This window comes from Lepisma saccharinum, chromosome 24 (genome assembly GCF_977018435.1).
Source record: "Lepisma saccharinum chromosome 24, izLepSacc3.1, whole genome shotgun sequence".
Taxonomy (NCBI): Eukaryota; Metazoa; Arthropoda; class Insecta; order Zygentoma; family Lepismatidae; genus Lepisma; species Lepisma saccharinum.
The window spans coordinates 40,365,583-40,382,277 of NC_139252.1; the positions used below are offsets into that span (position 1 = coordinate 40,365,583).

The window sequence follows — 16,695 nt, forward strand, 5'->3', positions numbered from 1 at the left end:
ACTCCTAAGTATTTGAATTTGGAAACTGGTTCAAACGAGTTGTTATCAATAATTAGATTTTGATTATTACCTAACACTTGGTTTTGGCCTGTAAGCATATATTTAGTTTTCTCTTTGTTAACTTCCAAACCTATCTCTTTAGCAGTTTTGAAAAATATTTTAGCATTATTCTTAATTGTATTCACATCATCCCCCAGTAAGTCTACATCATCTGCATATGCTAACAACTGAGTCACACCATTTAATTTTAATCCTTCTTTAGTTTCTTTTACCTTCCTTACAGCATATTCTAAGGCAAAATTAAAGAGCAATGGAGATAATGCATCTCCTTGTTTTAACCCATCATGAATTGTAAATTTGTCAGACATATTATTACCCACACGAATTTTACTTTCTGTTTCACTGGTGCATATTTTTATCATACTAACAAGCTTCTTAGGTATTCCAAACTCTACTAATATATTATATAATTTATCTCTTTTGACCGAATCATATGCTTTTTTGAAATCAATGAATAGCTGATGGACATTTTGATTATATTCCCACTTTTTTTCAAGTGTCTGTCTGATGTGAAAAATTTGATCTGTAGTTGATCTGTTACGTTTAAATCCACATTGATAATCACCTATAATTTCATTAGCATATGGGGTTAGTCTTGTTAAAAGAATGTTAGACAATATTTTGTATGTTGTTGAGAGTAGAGAAATTCCACGGTAATTATTGCAGTTCATTTTATCACCTTTTTTAAACACAGGAACAATTATGGATTCTTTCCACTGTTGAGGGATTTCTTCTTTATTCCATATTAAACAAATTAATTTATGAATTTGACATATTAATGAATTTCCACCATATTTAATTAACTCAGCTGGTATTAAATCAATGCCAGGTGCTTTGTTATTCTTTAGCCTTTTAATAGCATCTTTAACTTCCGTCAAGTTAGGTTCTGGAACTAAAGGTTCTGCTGTGTGGACTTCATTTACTTCTGATTTATCTCCTACATGGACATTTAAAAGGTCATTAAAGTAGTTCTTCCATCTATTTAGAATATCGCATGGGTCAGCTAGAAAATCATCGTCTTTATCTTTTATCAAGTTTACTTTAGGTTGCCACCCCTTTCTAAATTCATTTACACCTTTATATAAATCTCTGATATTTTTATTTTTGCTGTTTGTTTCAATTTCGTTAATTTTGCTTTTCAAGTAATCTCTTTTTTTACTTCTAAACGTGCGGTTAACTTCTCGCTTTATTCTATTATAATTGCTTAGATTTGTATCATCCGAGTTATTTAACCATCTAAGTCTAGCCTGATTTCTTATTTCTATTAGATTATGACATTCATTATCAAACCACGGCTTACTTTTTCTTGGTTTATGGTATCCTATACTTTCTTTAGCTGCTGATTCTATTGCATTACGTATGTGCTCCCAATTCTTATTTACGTCTGTTTCATTTATATTTTCATCATCATTTAAATCCTGCAAAACATCAAATCTATTTGACAGTTTAATTTGGTAATCTTTCTTAATTCTTTCATCAACAAACTTTCCTGTATCAAATTTTATAACTTTTAGATTTTGTTGCTTATGATTTATCACTGAGAGTCTTCCTCTTAATTTAGCAATTACTAAATAATGGTCACTGGCACAGTCAGCACCTCTATGTGTACGAACGTCAATTATACTAGTATGCCTTCTCTTATCAATGAGAATATGATCTATCTGATTATGAGTTTTACCATCTGGAGAAGACCAGGTATATTTATGGATATCTTTATGTTTAAAAGTGGTACTTTTCACAATTAAATTCTTTGAGGTTGCAAAAGTAATCAATCTTATACCATTATCATTACTTAATTCATGAAGACTTTCTTTACCAATCGTGGGTTTAAATGTCTCTTCTTTGCCAATCTGTGCATTACAGTCACAAATGATAACAGAAAGCGCTTTAGAATTTGAAAAGCTAATGCATGTAAAGCGTGTAGATCATTGTTAATAATTTAGTACATACCTCGTTATCTTCCATAAATGAGAGGTGTCAATCCCCCTCTCCCTGAAGTTTTATCTTTCAATTTCTATCACACGCATCACACTATGACTGCCTCCGTAATCTGAGACAGGAATGAAAATTGTTTCCAAAGAGCTCCGGGAGGAGTCACGTCGATCCCGAGGGACATCGGTTACCGTTTACCAGTCAATCGGCCTGAATTTTGACCTGGCGGCAGGTAGGAAAAGTACATTTTCGAGAGACCTCCGAATTCCTTTAACGGGACGGGCTATAAAATCAATCATTAGCGGCAGCTCCTGCGTTGCATCTGTTTTCGACAGGCAAGCAGTAGAAAAATGAGTACAAGTCTTGCTTCTGCGTTCATGGCGCGGGAAATTTGGGAGCAGTGTTTCAAACTGTAAGCAAAATTTACTGAGGAACAATTTTGCAATATTTGCCATCAAATTGAAATTTCCAGTAAAATACAGAAACATTTGCCGGGGCCACGTGGACGTTTGCGGGGTCCAGTGTCCCAGCGTGCCCCCCCCCCCTTTTCTAACGACGTCCCTGGCTCTGTGACTTGAAACCTTAGTCATTATAATACTCTGTGGGGATGTCCTTTGTGCTGAGTCCCCCTTTATAGCCTCAACCATCAACTTTTATTTGGGCATGGAGATTTTAGTCTTCTGATGACAGTGTAGTATTGGTTTTTGAAAACTAGTAAGTGGTGATGTATTTTATTGTCTTGTTAAGGACCCAGTCTCACTTTTGTTTCTAAGGGGCTTTTCCCAAATTATGTGATGGAATCAAATGCCCAACGTGCTAAGCACATTCATTTACAAATCAATAAAGCAAGTAAACCGCTAACTAAGAATTGTCCTGCATATTTATAATAATGATAATTATGATTAGTTGTAAGTGTTGTAACATAGTATTTTCATTTTCCAGCGACTAGCAGGCCTGGTTCAAATCAGAATGGAAACTCAGGATATACCTCCTATGGATACAACAGGGATAATGGTAAGAATATTTTTTGTTTTTGAAACTTTTTATTTCGTATTTTCGAACACTGCGTAAATTTGTAAGAGGCAGCATGAATTGTCATAATTATCAAACTTAAGTGTTGACCTAGATACAAATTAATCCTTAAATCAATTTAAAATTACAAGAAAATGCTAATTTGATTACAACTCATGCTTTTATACCAAGCTAAATAATAGTTATGGTAATAATATTATTATAACCGGGACTTTTTCCACCTGTTCAAGCGGCTCTGGCGCCCACCCAGCATTAAAGTAAGTATATAATATAGTTGAGAATGTAGCGCAGTCTTCCCTCCCGAAGCTGAAAAAAGAGGGTCGTGGGCGTTCCCAACCCTAACCCTGACGACACCCACGGGACAGAACTGACGCTGTCACAGACCTTTCCGCTTGTTATAAAATCTGTATTTGTGTGAAAGTGCCTTGTGTTTTCTTTTTCTGTAGCTCTTTTGTGATAGTGGAGAATTTTTTTCAACAACAATAACATTGCAGGAAAATGCCGCGCAATCGTGCTCTTGCTTTGTGCCCGAACAACGCAAGAAATACAGTAGGACAGGCACATATCTAACCAAAAGTTTTCGGTTTAAACTAGAGAAAATGAGGATTTTGGTTTCTTGTGTGAAATAAGATAATGTGACGATAATTTAAGGAGAGAAATAATTATCAAGGCAAGACGGAGAATGTTCTGTAGCCCTCTTATTGATAATAGCATGCATCCAAAGTGGGGTATAGGGGGCTTGACCCCCCTCTCTCCAGGATTTGTTTCAGTTTACATTAGATAAAATTAGGCTTTCGGCTTCGTCAATAATATGACTGAGAATGTTCTATAACCCTGTTATTGTTACTAGCGCATATCCAAGATGGGGATCAGGTGGCTCGAGTCCCCTCAGGTCATTTTTCAGTTTACACTACATAAAATTAGGTTTCTGTCTTCTTGAATAATGTGACGATAATTTAAGGAGAGAAATACTTATGAAAGCAAGACGGAGAATTACCCTGTTGTTGATAATATTGCACGTAAACTTTACTTGAACTTTCAGTGTTGTCGCAGCGCACTTGAGCACTATGTAGAGACTTGTCAGTATTTGGAAGCTGCACAACAAAGGTAGCTCCACACGTAGGACGATTCGTTGTAATTTCTAATCTCTGGAAGACGCGAGAGGGAATGTTCTTGAATAAGAGGAGTCGAACTACTGGCAATATCTATGAATCGTTTATCTGCGGAACATTCTAGAATATAATGAGGATAAATATGCGTTAATTAGAACCATTCCTAAATAGATATAATTTGACCGGACCTTGGATCCAATGAGAAAAATTGCGTTGTTTCTGACTTCATTGCCTTTTAAGTGTTCAATTCAAGGACTTGTTCATGATTTATTTGATCGTGTACATGGCGCTTTACTTCAGTCTCCAATATGAAATCATAAAAACATCTGGGGACTTGATTTCAAAAAATGTGTCCGAGATAACGAGTGGCGTTCCCAGAATTTTCGGAAGGGAAAGTGGTTACGTATACTATTTTTGGTGGTCAGTCCTCATTTAGCCATCTTTTCTTGTCTTTGACGTTCAAATGGGGCTATGACCCCACCAACCCTCTCTTGGGCACATCACTGGAGATAAATAAGTAAGCATTTAACCATATTGAGAGACGAAATATTAGATGTGTTGGGAACGGAAGGGTTTTCACTGTGCATTAATTGTTTGGCGATCCAACTGTATTCTAGAACACGATTTAGGGGATAGTTGCTCCCCTTTTCTTGCCTCTACACTATGTCCTCTTAATGTTAAGCCTTGTCTATCAAGAGAAAGTAAACTTTCCTTGCAAACCCCCCCCCAGTTTTAGAGCCAAATTGCCACCACTGGCCTTAAACATACAATACCCCTTAAAAAATGGTGTTCACCCACCTCGCCGAAAGGAATTCCTGGATACGTGCTTGGGTGTAAGCTATTTTTCGTTCCTAAAGGATCCGATTACGTGCAAGATGTGGGTTTCAAAGTGAAGAGATTAGATCCTGTTAACACCAAAACAGCGACAGTATGCTCATCGCATTTTCTGTATGCCGATTACGAACGGAACTTAAAAGCAGCACTGCTGAGTATTATTACCTGTAGACCGCAGCTTAATAGAAACGCTGTACCATGTTTAAATTTGCGTGGTTGTGTGGTGAATTGTAGTAGTGTTCAATAGCCAAATGGCATAATTGATCGGAGTTTACGTGCCAATAAACGTCAGATTCGAAAGCGAGCAGTGGACACACTTGAAGAGTTGTCTCCTCGCAAAATAATTTGAATGGCACATAATTCAGAGACTTTGAGTACTGGAAATATACCCAATCTCCAACAAGATAGTGTGTTGGAAACTCTGAAAAAGAAATTAAAATGTGCTGAAGAACAAATAAAGAAACTGCAAACACTGCAGGATGAAAGTGCTAAAAAAGTAACTTTTGGATTATAAACATGAAGTTGTAATATCTCGGTCCCAGTGATTTATCTAACAACTTCGCCCCAACACCCCACACAGTGTTTTAAAAAGGACAACTTCGTGGTCATTTTGGCTCTAAGTATAACTTTTCACCCCCATAAACACGAATTTACACCACTCAAATAGAAAATTCTGAACAAACCTCTCTGCTCCACCTCCGAGCAGGCTTTCCCGCTTTTCATTACATGTAATTCTATTGATAGTTAACTTTCAGCGACACAGTTTACTAGATATAGTCTGCTCTATACATATACATTTATTTATACACACACGCTAGAACATTCATTCGATTTTATAACAAATTTATTTCCGAAAACACGGAAGAAGTGTGAATTCCTATGCCCCTATGCCGTTGCTCGTGCTCGTCTGTGAGATGTCCCTTGGCTGACGTCATCCGTGGAGGTTTACGAATGGTTCCGAACTTTTCCGAACGCCAGACTGCACCTCCCTCCCAGCATCGTATAAAGTGGGTACCTGGGGGGTAAAGGCTGTCAGGGGCGTGGTACTGATCACATCATCCCTAGCTTCGGCCAAGATCAAGAATGTGAGGGGTCCTAACTCCACACCCCCATACGCCTTCATGACGTGGTGCAAATCACAAGGTATCACTTTACTTTTTTAAAAATATTATTATAACTATTTGAAGTTGACTATACAAATATTAGGAAGCACAAAATAATATGTGTGTATATAGCTATGACTGTTGAAATGAGGTTTGGTCTTTTGTAATGATCCTCCCTCAATAATCCAGAAAAAGTATTGTGTAAAAGGTAAAAAGGTAAAGTGTTCCCCTGTGCATAGCACCACGCCATGAAGGCATATAGGGGGTGTGGGGGTAACGCCCCACACTTTCTTGATCCGGTCGTGAGTGGGGGTGATGTGATCAGCATCACGCCCCTGACCGCCTTTACCCCCCAGGGTTTCCCCCAGGTACCCATGTTATTCGACGCTGGGTAGGCGCCGGGGCCGCTTCCACCGTTAGAAAAGTTCCCGGATTTGAACCGGCCGGGAATCGAAAAGTATTGTGTACATTATTATATTGCCTTATTAAAATTGATATTACATAAGGATTTATATTTACATAGTTTATACTGTAATTTCTCGGTAATTCAAAGGTAATGCATGTTGCAGCAAAACCTTGAGATTTGCTTGAGCTGTCTTTCTTATAAGTGAATGTGTAGCTAATTATTTTTTTTTGTCACAGGACCAGCCACATGGCCAAAAAGATTTCCAGAATGCAATGGGCGCAGACAATCACCAATCAACATTGACATGAGAAGAGTAACACGTACAAGACTTCCCAGTTTGCAGTGGAGAAACTACGATAATAGACCTATCTATATGCAAGTTCATAATGAAGGGCATGCGGGTATTATGATTATTACTTATAATTTAGATATTCGATCTGCAGTTTTTTTACTGAAACCATTTGTCATTAATTGTGACAATTAGTGTGTTCATCACTAATGATTGATATAAGGAATAGCGAACAAGCCTCAATGATGTCATTATAACAATTTTTGAATCTTTATATATATTCCAAAGGCAATGTACTTACTACCATTGTACCATTTCTGGTAAAAATATGCATACTTACACAATCCTCAAATATAAACACACTGTATTCAAGTTTATTGCAGTAATTGGTGACTGGTTATTTGAAACATATAACATCCTATCTACTTATAGTTAACGTCTACCTGTTTCACTACTTAAGTTCTTTTTTCAATCCAAATTTGATCTTTTCACATTGAGAATGCATTCTTCCTACTAGGAATAAGTAGTCAAGTTCAAATTCAGCATTGTTTATCAATACAGGGTGTCCGGCTTAGACCTTTAACATTATAAAAGAGCATAATTTTGTAGAGAGACCAAATTTTGTTACCAAAATTTACATTTTGGTAGAAAAACTCATGCATTTTTTTGTCCCAACACCAGCACTTCACACAACCTCGATATGAGCCCCCCCCGTGGCACGGCATATGTCGAACCGATTTTCTAATTCCGTCCAGGAATTTACTAGCATTTGAGGGGGTCACATTGTTAATCGCCTGACAAATTCTGTTACGCAGATCTTCCACGTTCTCGACGGGCATACTGTAGACTTGGTCCTTGACGAATCCCTAAAGAAAAAGTCTAGGGGGGAAAGATCCGGCGAGCGCGGAGGCCAAGCAAGTGGTTTAGATCCTCTTCCTATCCATCTTCTGGAAAGTGCTCATCGAGAAATTCTCGTACAATGATAGCAAAATGTGCTGGGGCTCAGTCTTGTTGGAAAATGGTTTCTGGAGGCATTTGAGGCACAGCGTAATGCTGAAGCATGTCTAAATAATTTGTTCCTCTTACTGTTTCTTCAGCAAAGAAGAACGGGCCTATTATCTTCTCTTTCATTAACCCACACCACACATTAACTTTTGGCGAGTCTCTCATAATTTCACGAAACTCATGAGGATTGTCACTTCTCCAAATACGGCAATTTTGCTTGTTAACTTTGCCATATGTGTGGAATGCAGAAAAGCATTGTTGTTCTCAACTTAGGTTAACATTTTGTCCGAAGACGTCTGTCTTTTAGGTTTATCATCAGGATAATTTCGTTGATCTAACTGGATTTTGTACGCCAGTAAACGTAAGCTTTTGTGCACAACGTCATGGATAGTAGACCGAGGAATGTTGAGCTCTAAACTTGCACGTCTTATTGATTTTCTTGGACTTCTTGTGAATGCAGTGCAAATCACTTCAATGTTTCCCTCTGATACCTTCCGCTTCGCGTAAATCCCGCGCACCGACACAACACTTCCAGTTTCTTATAGTTGTTTATCCCACTTAGCAATACTCAAATAGGAAGGAACATTGTCGTGACGTTGAACATTGAATTCACGCCAAAAAGAAGGTTGAACAAGCTTCACAGATTTGTTTGCTGCCAGTGAAAGAACGCAGAACACTTTCTGCTGAATCGTCCACTCCGCCATCTTGGAATTTATGCGTTACACGAGCATGAGCATCACGTCAACTCGAAGTACTGATGATTCTCGCAAATGGCCACAGTTGCCAGTCCCATACAAACAATAAGTTTCATTTGAAGTTGAATGTAACTAAAGTTATACTGTTTTGTAATGTTAAAGGTCTATGCCGGACATCCTGTATACAAATCCATGATTTGATACTGAAATCACAAATTGAGTATTCCCTACCTAATTCCTAATTAATTATGCTACATATATCATTTAAATGCCTGCAACTCTAATTCTCTTTAGCTAAATGTGATATACCTAAATTTAAAGCTTGTCTTCAAAAAAATAATGAGCAAATTTCCTAATTAAACATTAATTTTGAAGAGATGCAATTTACTTTTATATTTTCGTACTTTCAATTTTTAAAACAAAGAATATTTTGTATTTTATTAAATATGAGGTATTGATTGAGATCTTTGTCCATGTAACTTCTTTACCAATTAAAACTCATTAAAATTGATATTTTCGTGCTCAGGATGCTGATCTCTGAAGACATCAATGCAATAAAATCAAATCGACACTGGCAGCTTATTAGCTTAGAAACCTCCAAATCAGATGAACAGGTGCTGCACATTCAATATGAAATGATTGTTTCTTTAAGAGGCCCATTAATGTCAAAGTTTAAATGTAATCTGAAAGTGAAACCTGGAGTAGAGGATGTTTTGTGTCTTGTCTCAAATATGACAAAATTATTTTTTTCTGCACCCTAATACAGAATATATTGTTATTTAATATGATAATATTATACATAAGTAATACACAGTAATATAATAATATACTTATGAATTGGAAATTTTTAAAAAATAATATATTTATTCTAACAGTTGATGTAACTGGAAGATGGAGGTCAAATGGACCTTCAATTTCTGGAGGTCCTCTCAGTGGAACTTATGTATTTGAAGAAATCCATTACCACTGGGGAGAAAGTAATTCTGTTGGAAGTGAACATCTGGTTAATGGATTGGCGTAAGTATTGATTGATTGATTTATTAGCATGCGTTCAACTTTACAAAAGTTTGGAATTGTCACATTGTAAATGTACATTTAGAATACATCTATAAAATTATAGGCATAATATAATATAAAATACAATAGATAGTATGAGATACAAGATATCGTATAAATAAAAGAGAATAAATGCATGCTCAATGTTATTTTCTTGAGACAAATTGGCTAAAAATTTGTTTTCTATATTCAGTGTTCACTTCATCTGCTATGACATTATGTACACACACATATATATATACACACACACACAAACATATATTGAGCATTAAATAGTCACCTATACTTACATCTAGATAAATGGAATCGAACAGCAAGGGAAAAATAATAATAAAAAAATAATGATAGGGCAGTTCTACTTTGTTACATTATTGTTGTTATTCCTGCCACTTATAGTGTCAATGTACGTACTCTTGGACTGTGTAAAAACAATGTACCTTCAGGAATCTTTTTAGATGTAACTTGTATACTGGCAATGACTTTATGTTTTTGAATGCATTTGGTAGCATGTTAAATAAGCGTATAGCATTATATGTTACCCCTTTTTGGTAGAATGTGGTATTGTGTAATTCCATATGTAAGTCAGTCTTTCCCCTGGTGTTGTAGGTGTGGTAGTCCTTATTTGCTGTGTGTGTATTTTGACAAATTTTCATGCCTGTTAGGATTTCATATAGGTATATGCATGGAAGTGGCAATATTTGTAATTCTTGAAATAATGGTTTGCATGGTGCATCTGTTGGAGCATTTACCAGAATTCTAACAGCTCTTTTTTGTAGTCTGAATAATGTAATGCTTTTGTTCATGTTCCCCCAGAAAATGATGCCGTACCATAATACAGAGTGAATGATGCCATAGTATAGTGTTTTCACTGCTTCTAGATTTACTACATTTCTTATTGTTCTTATCGCATAACAAAACCCACTAACCTTGTTTGCTGTAGCTTCAATATGTAGATCCCACTTTAAATTTTCAGATAGTTGTATGCCAAGAAATTTTATGTTAGATACATATTCTATGCCCTGATCTTGAAAGTTAATTTCTGGAGTTTCACTGCTACAGCTGTTGATTTGAAAGCTAATTTTTTCTATCCACTCTGAGATGTGATTGTATTCTTTACGTTGTGTTTTAACCATTCTGTGTGTGTTCCTGCTATAAGAACAGTTGTATCATCAGCAAAGAGAGTTGCGTTTGCATCTTTACAGTTCTGTGGAAGGTCATTGATGTAAATTAAAAAAAGTAAGGGTCCTAAAATGGATCCTTGGGGTACACCATATGTAATACGTTGTTTCTTTGATCAATAATTTTCCTTATTATTATCCTCATCAATGTGAGTTATTTCTATCTGATTCCTGTTCGTTACATATGATTTAAACCATTCTTTTGCTACTCCCCATATCCCATACTGGTCCATTTTTTTTACCAAGAGTTTGTGGTTGACAGTGTCAAATGCTTTTGTTAGATCAAGAAAGAGCCCTACACAGTGTTCTTTCTTATCCAAATTTCTCTAATTGCTTCTGTGAATGTGTGTATAGCAGATTGTGTAGATTTTCCTTTGCAAAAACCATGTTGTAGTTCTGAAATGATGGAAAATTTGTTGAAAAATGTTATATAACCCTTTCGAGTATTTTTGAGATGACCGGGAGAAGAGAGATTGGTCTGTAATTACTAATTTCATTTTTTGACCCTTTCTTGTGCAGAGGTTTTATTATGGCAGTTATTAGCTGTTCTGGATATTTACCGGTAAGGAGACTTAGATTAACTACATGACATATTGGGTCACATAGGTGTGTGGCACATTTTTTTATTACAATGTCAGGTATCTCATCTATGCCGGCAGAATAATTGTTTTCCAAGTGACTTATTAAGCTAAATATTTCCTTCTCGTCTGCTGGGAGTAAGTATATACTTGAATCTACTTTAGTTATATCACTAGTTTTATAAGGTCCCGGGTTCGATCCCCGGCCGGTTCAAATCCGGGAACTTTTCTAATGGTGGAAGCGGCCCCGGCGCCTACCCAGCATCGAATAACATGGGTACCTGGGGGAAACCCTGGGGGGTAAAGGCGGTCAGGGGCGTGATGCTGATCACATCACCCCCACTCACGACCGGATCAAGAAAGTGTGGGGCGTTACCCCCACACCCCCTATACGCCTTCATGGCGTGGTGCTATGCACAGGGGAACACTTTACCTTTACCTTTACTAGTTTTATAATTTTGTTTTGGGATGTTTTTTGTTATTTTTTCTACTATCCCAGTAAAGTATTTATTGAAAGTTGATGCTCCATCTAGGGGATTGACCACACTTTTGCTTCGTGTTTTAGTGATATGTTGTCTTTGTATTTTTCTTTCCCTACTATACCTAATTCGGTTTTTGCAATATGCCACAAGGTTTTTTGTTTCTTATTTGAGTCTAGGATCATATTGCTATTAGTCTTTTTTGCTTTCTTGACTGAGTTTTCAATCTCCATTCTTTTTTCCTTTAGATATGAATTGAATGTTTCACTTTTGAATTGGTGTCTGCATTTATTCATTATGATGAAATCTTTCCAGTTTTCTTTGATGTCGGGTGTTATCCAATTTGATTTTGTTTCAATATTTTTTTTTTGTTATTTTGGGAAATGCTAAGTTAAATGAGTATGAAATGGCAGACAGCAATGTCTTGTATGCTTCATTCACATCAGTTTGGTAGTATAGGCCATCCCACGATTCTCTACTTATTAAGTAGTTAAAGTAACTAAAATGAGCTTCATTAAATTCTCTTTTTGTGGTATTTATGTGTCTATATGGTGTTTGGTTTGTGTTTTGTGCTGCAGTAATTTTTATGCATTGTGCCTCATGGTCTAAAAAGCCAGTACTAATTGTATTGACACTATATACAAATAAGTTGCTGTTTAAGAAAACCTGGTCAATTGCTGTTTTTGAAGTTGATGTGATTCATGTGGGTACTCTCACAACTGCTGTCAGATTGTAACTTGCCAACTACAGAACTTGCTGTGTGAAGTGGAAAGAGAGAACCTGCATATGACTTACACATACTGTTGGATAAAACACTCAAAATGCTGACAAAGGCAGAATTTATTGTAAAATAATACACTATAAATGTGGCGTTTCAACCTTGTAAGGATAGCATGGTTTTCCTCAGACTCTGAACCAAATTAAAGTTTTTGTTTGAGGAAGACCTTGCTACAAGGTTGAAACGCCACATTTATAGTGTATTATTTTACAATAAATTCTGCCTTGGTCAGCATTTTGAGTGTTTTATTAAACATGGAAACAAGGCTTAATAGTGTTACCATCCTGTTGGAACTGACCAGTATGGTAAATGCAAAAATTTAACACCATACATCACACACAAATATAGATTATTGCCAAAATGAATCTACGCCTCGGTAATTTGTACTATTTGTTTTAGAAACATTTATTTTTTACATTTTTGATAATATGGAATGCAGTTTGAAATTAATTAAATGCAAGTTATTTTATACTGTACACTTCTCACTACATATATTTTTCATCTAAACATTTATAATATTATTACTATGCTTGATTGCATTTAGCATGCTAAGATTAAGTTTTTGATATGAGTACTAATTACAGTTCAAGAATAAATAAATAATTATTATTTATTTTGTGAATAATGCACTATGTTAATTTATGTTTTATATGGCATAAAAATGTTGAGATAACAGTCGTATCACAAAAGGCACATTATGCAATGTATATTTAATTGTTCATAAAATGACTTCTGGAGAGCATAGACAATTCAAATTTCTGAATATAGATTGTAAGATAGATATGAATTTATATATCTTCAAAAATATCTGCAGTAGTACTTTTATAGGCAGTTAGTGCTAGTGTTGAATTATTTTGTGCAACACAGTTTATGACACACTGGTACCAAGAAATCCCTAATTTCAACTCTCCAAGAGCATGTCTTTTCCACACATCCTATGTCCTTACTGTTAAAAAAGAAGTAATTGAGACTATTATATAATCATTGTTTCTAATTCATAATGAGTAAATTTGTGAGGTCACAAGACTTAACAGAATTTCAGGCATTAACATCTCATGACTATCACACAGTAATTTCTCATATATATGCTCTGTTACGTGGCTGAACGGCCGAACCTAATGATCAACATAGGGAAAATTAGTTGGCAGAAGCAACAATAGGTGGCAGTGCAGCGGAAAGGTGGAATGTAAATTGATTGACGAAATTAGAGGAGACAGAAAGTGATTATATTATACAAAAGAAATGAAAGATAATGAGTACAGATTAAACCATTGTAAATATAGGATAAGAAATATAAAATAATAAAGGGATTATAATGATTAATAAAATACTCATGAATTAGACATATAGGAGAGTAAGGAAGTCAAGATGTCGATTTGAAACCATTTGTTTTATTTCTGGTGAGGAGGAATGCCTCATTAGGTTTTTGGTTGTTTCCCCTTGGTGGCACTATGTTGATATTTGTCGCCCCAAAGCACTATGGTTGCACTAGCTGACTTTAGTTGCACTGGGCCATAGGTAGCGCTCTTACATTAGCGATCCTGGGTTGTCCCTTTGGTTGTTATTTAGGTGGTGCTATATCCAGATTTGTCGCCCCAAAATACATCTGAGTTTTGTTAGCCAAAGTCAGGCCAAAGAAAAAGGGGGGACGCTCAGGGAAAAGAGCTCTACAGAAGAATAGAAGAAATATTTAATCGAGCTACGGAAGAATAGAAGAAATATTTAATCGAGCTACAGAAGAATAGAAGAAATATTTAACCATTGTACAGAAGAAAAGAAGAAATAGATGATCCTTTCTACATAGGAATAGTAGAAATATTTAACCATTGTACAGAAGAATAGAAGAAATAGATGATTCTTCTACAGAAGAAATAGATGATCATTCTACAGAAGAAATAGATGATTCCTTCTACAGAAGAATAGAAGAAATAGATGACCTTCTACAGGAGAATAGAAGAAATAGTTAATCCTGTCATAGAATAATAGAAGAAGAACCTTTCCCAAAGATGAAGAAGCTGACCACTCCATAGAAGGAAGAAGAAGCGAACCCTTTTTCCTAGAAGAAGAATATAATTTGGTATTGAGATTTTAAGCATATAATATTTGTAATTGTGAAGGTTTCAGAATATATATATCTCTGCTTTCTGATTTACATTCCAAAGAAAAGGACCCATAACCCTCAAGATTAGCCGTGGTATACAGAAGCTGTGCTCCTAAAGTGTGACATACACGAAGGCATGTAGCAGCTCCACTGTCCTTCCTACAGGTCATGTCTCCAGATTTTTTAGGAATATATACCCCCCACTCTCCCATTCGGGATAGAATAACCCTTTGGCACTGTGATCGAATTTTCAACCGTAAGCAAGTGAAAAATCAACTGCTTGCCTAGAAATCCTGCATCTGTGTTACCAAATTGTGCAGCATTCTTGAACACATCACCACCACCTTTGTTCATTGCCAAGTGTTTATATCATCATCAATGGGAAAAATTGTTCACTGTAATGTTAGAGATGTATTATTTAATGTTGTTGAATTTTTTGATATTGAAACAAAGGAGGGAAGCTATAAATATGGCAACACTGGCACAATCAAATAGGAACATTTTCATCAATGGTGACTGTAAGGCTTCAACCGAATCGACAGCTGCTGTCGCCTAGAGCACCACCGTTTCATCGGTGGAATCTACTGCACGACATTGTCCGAATCTGCAGTATAGGTGGAGTTGGAAGGAAGAGGTGTGCATGCTTCAACTTAGTGTAGCCCTGTACTTAGCAGCCATATTGCAACTTTCACTTTGGAGAGGCAACGTTTACTAAATAGGCAATGCAAAACTCAATGCAACTTGGTCATTTTATCAACAACACTGTATGTAGAAAACATGTAAAAGAAGAAGTCACATGTAGTAGTAAATAGGTGGAAATCATTGATATTTGGTTGGTTTCTATCTTCCGCTTCCGGACTGTGCAACTGTGCCCCAGAGTGTGAGTGACGTTTGAGCTTACACCTGGCGGGAAAAGTGGAAACTGTACTGCAAGGCATCATGTAGATTCAGACGACTCCGAGGTTACACATATGTGAGGGCAAAAGAGAAGTAAATGACTGACCAATTTAGTTTGCCAGTTGGCTGCAGTCTATCTCTTTTATGTATAATTTTATATGATTACTTTTAGTTGACATTTCTTAACATCTAAATGAGACATTATACATCTCATCTTGTATGTTTTTGTCAGAGCAATAACTATTATACTGTTCTACAGGAATGCAGGAGAAATGCATGCTGTATTTTACAAGAAGAATTATGGCTCATTGCAGGAAGCAATGAAGCAACCTGATGGGATTGCAGTTGTTGGTTATTTCCTTGCGGTATGTATACTCTCATGAACAAATGGAACATACCAACTTGATGGTGCTCCCATACACAATGTCAATTAACACATTAGTGAAAATTGTGCCTCAACTGCCTTCTTAATAAGATATGAATCTTCTGAATGATATCAATTATACTAATAGCTATCTCAGTTTAAATTAATTCCATAAATTGCTGAGAGGTGGTGCTGATCTACATACACTTCCAAGTGGCTAATGGCAACAAGAAGTTGTACAGTGAGATGCATAAGTATTGCCAAGCAATTTGTCCATCACTACATTTATCCTCTCTGTTTCATGCAATGAGAGCTTCAAGAACTGAAACAAAACCCCCCAAACAAGCTCTTTCCCAGCATACATCAAAATCCATTTCCTAAAATCACATGGGATGCAAGAGAAACATAATAAAAATAGTCATGGCCAATTTGGTGAGCAATATTTGTGAATCCCATTGTACTATGGTCTGGTTATGCAAAACCCTACACCCAGATCTAAGTCATGGTGGTGCCAGTGGTTTGTTTGGTGATTCACTTCATGGAGCAAATGATTCTGGTTCAATTCCTGGCTGAGCACCAAGACATTTTGTAATTTTTCAATAATTAATTATTTTTCTCTGTGTGGCATATTCTGATAGCTATTTCACACATATAACTCCTTCAATAAAAGGTGCATGCAAATATTATACCATGTTTGTAATTAATAACTTTAGAATACTAGGTTTTCCACTCATTTTGTGAAACCAAATTCCCTGACTTTCAGGTTTTTCAGTATTTCCAAATAACTTTCGAGACC

The 16,695-nt window shown here is 36.1% G+C and overlaps 1 protein-coding gene across 1 annotated transcript in view; it reads left to right on the forward strand.

Annotated features, from left to right (window-relative positions):
* LOC145978362 (carbonic anhydrase 2-like) overlaps window positions 1-16,695 on the forward strand; it is a 78,558-nt gene that overhangs the window by 43,201 nt on the left and 18,662 nt on the right. Inside the window, exons 3-6 of the mRNA XM_083110962.1 lie at window positions 2,935-3,006; window positions 6,716-6,880; window positions 9,344-9,485; window positions 15,795-15,900. Coding sequence (XP_082967088.1) covers window positions 2,935-3,006; window positions 6,716-6,880; window positions 9,344-9,485; window positions 15,795-15,900 — 485 coding nt within the window. The remainder of the gene's footprint in view (window positions 1-2,934; window positions 3,007-6,715; window positions 6,881-9,343; window positions 9,486-15,794; window positions 15,901-16,695) is intronic.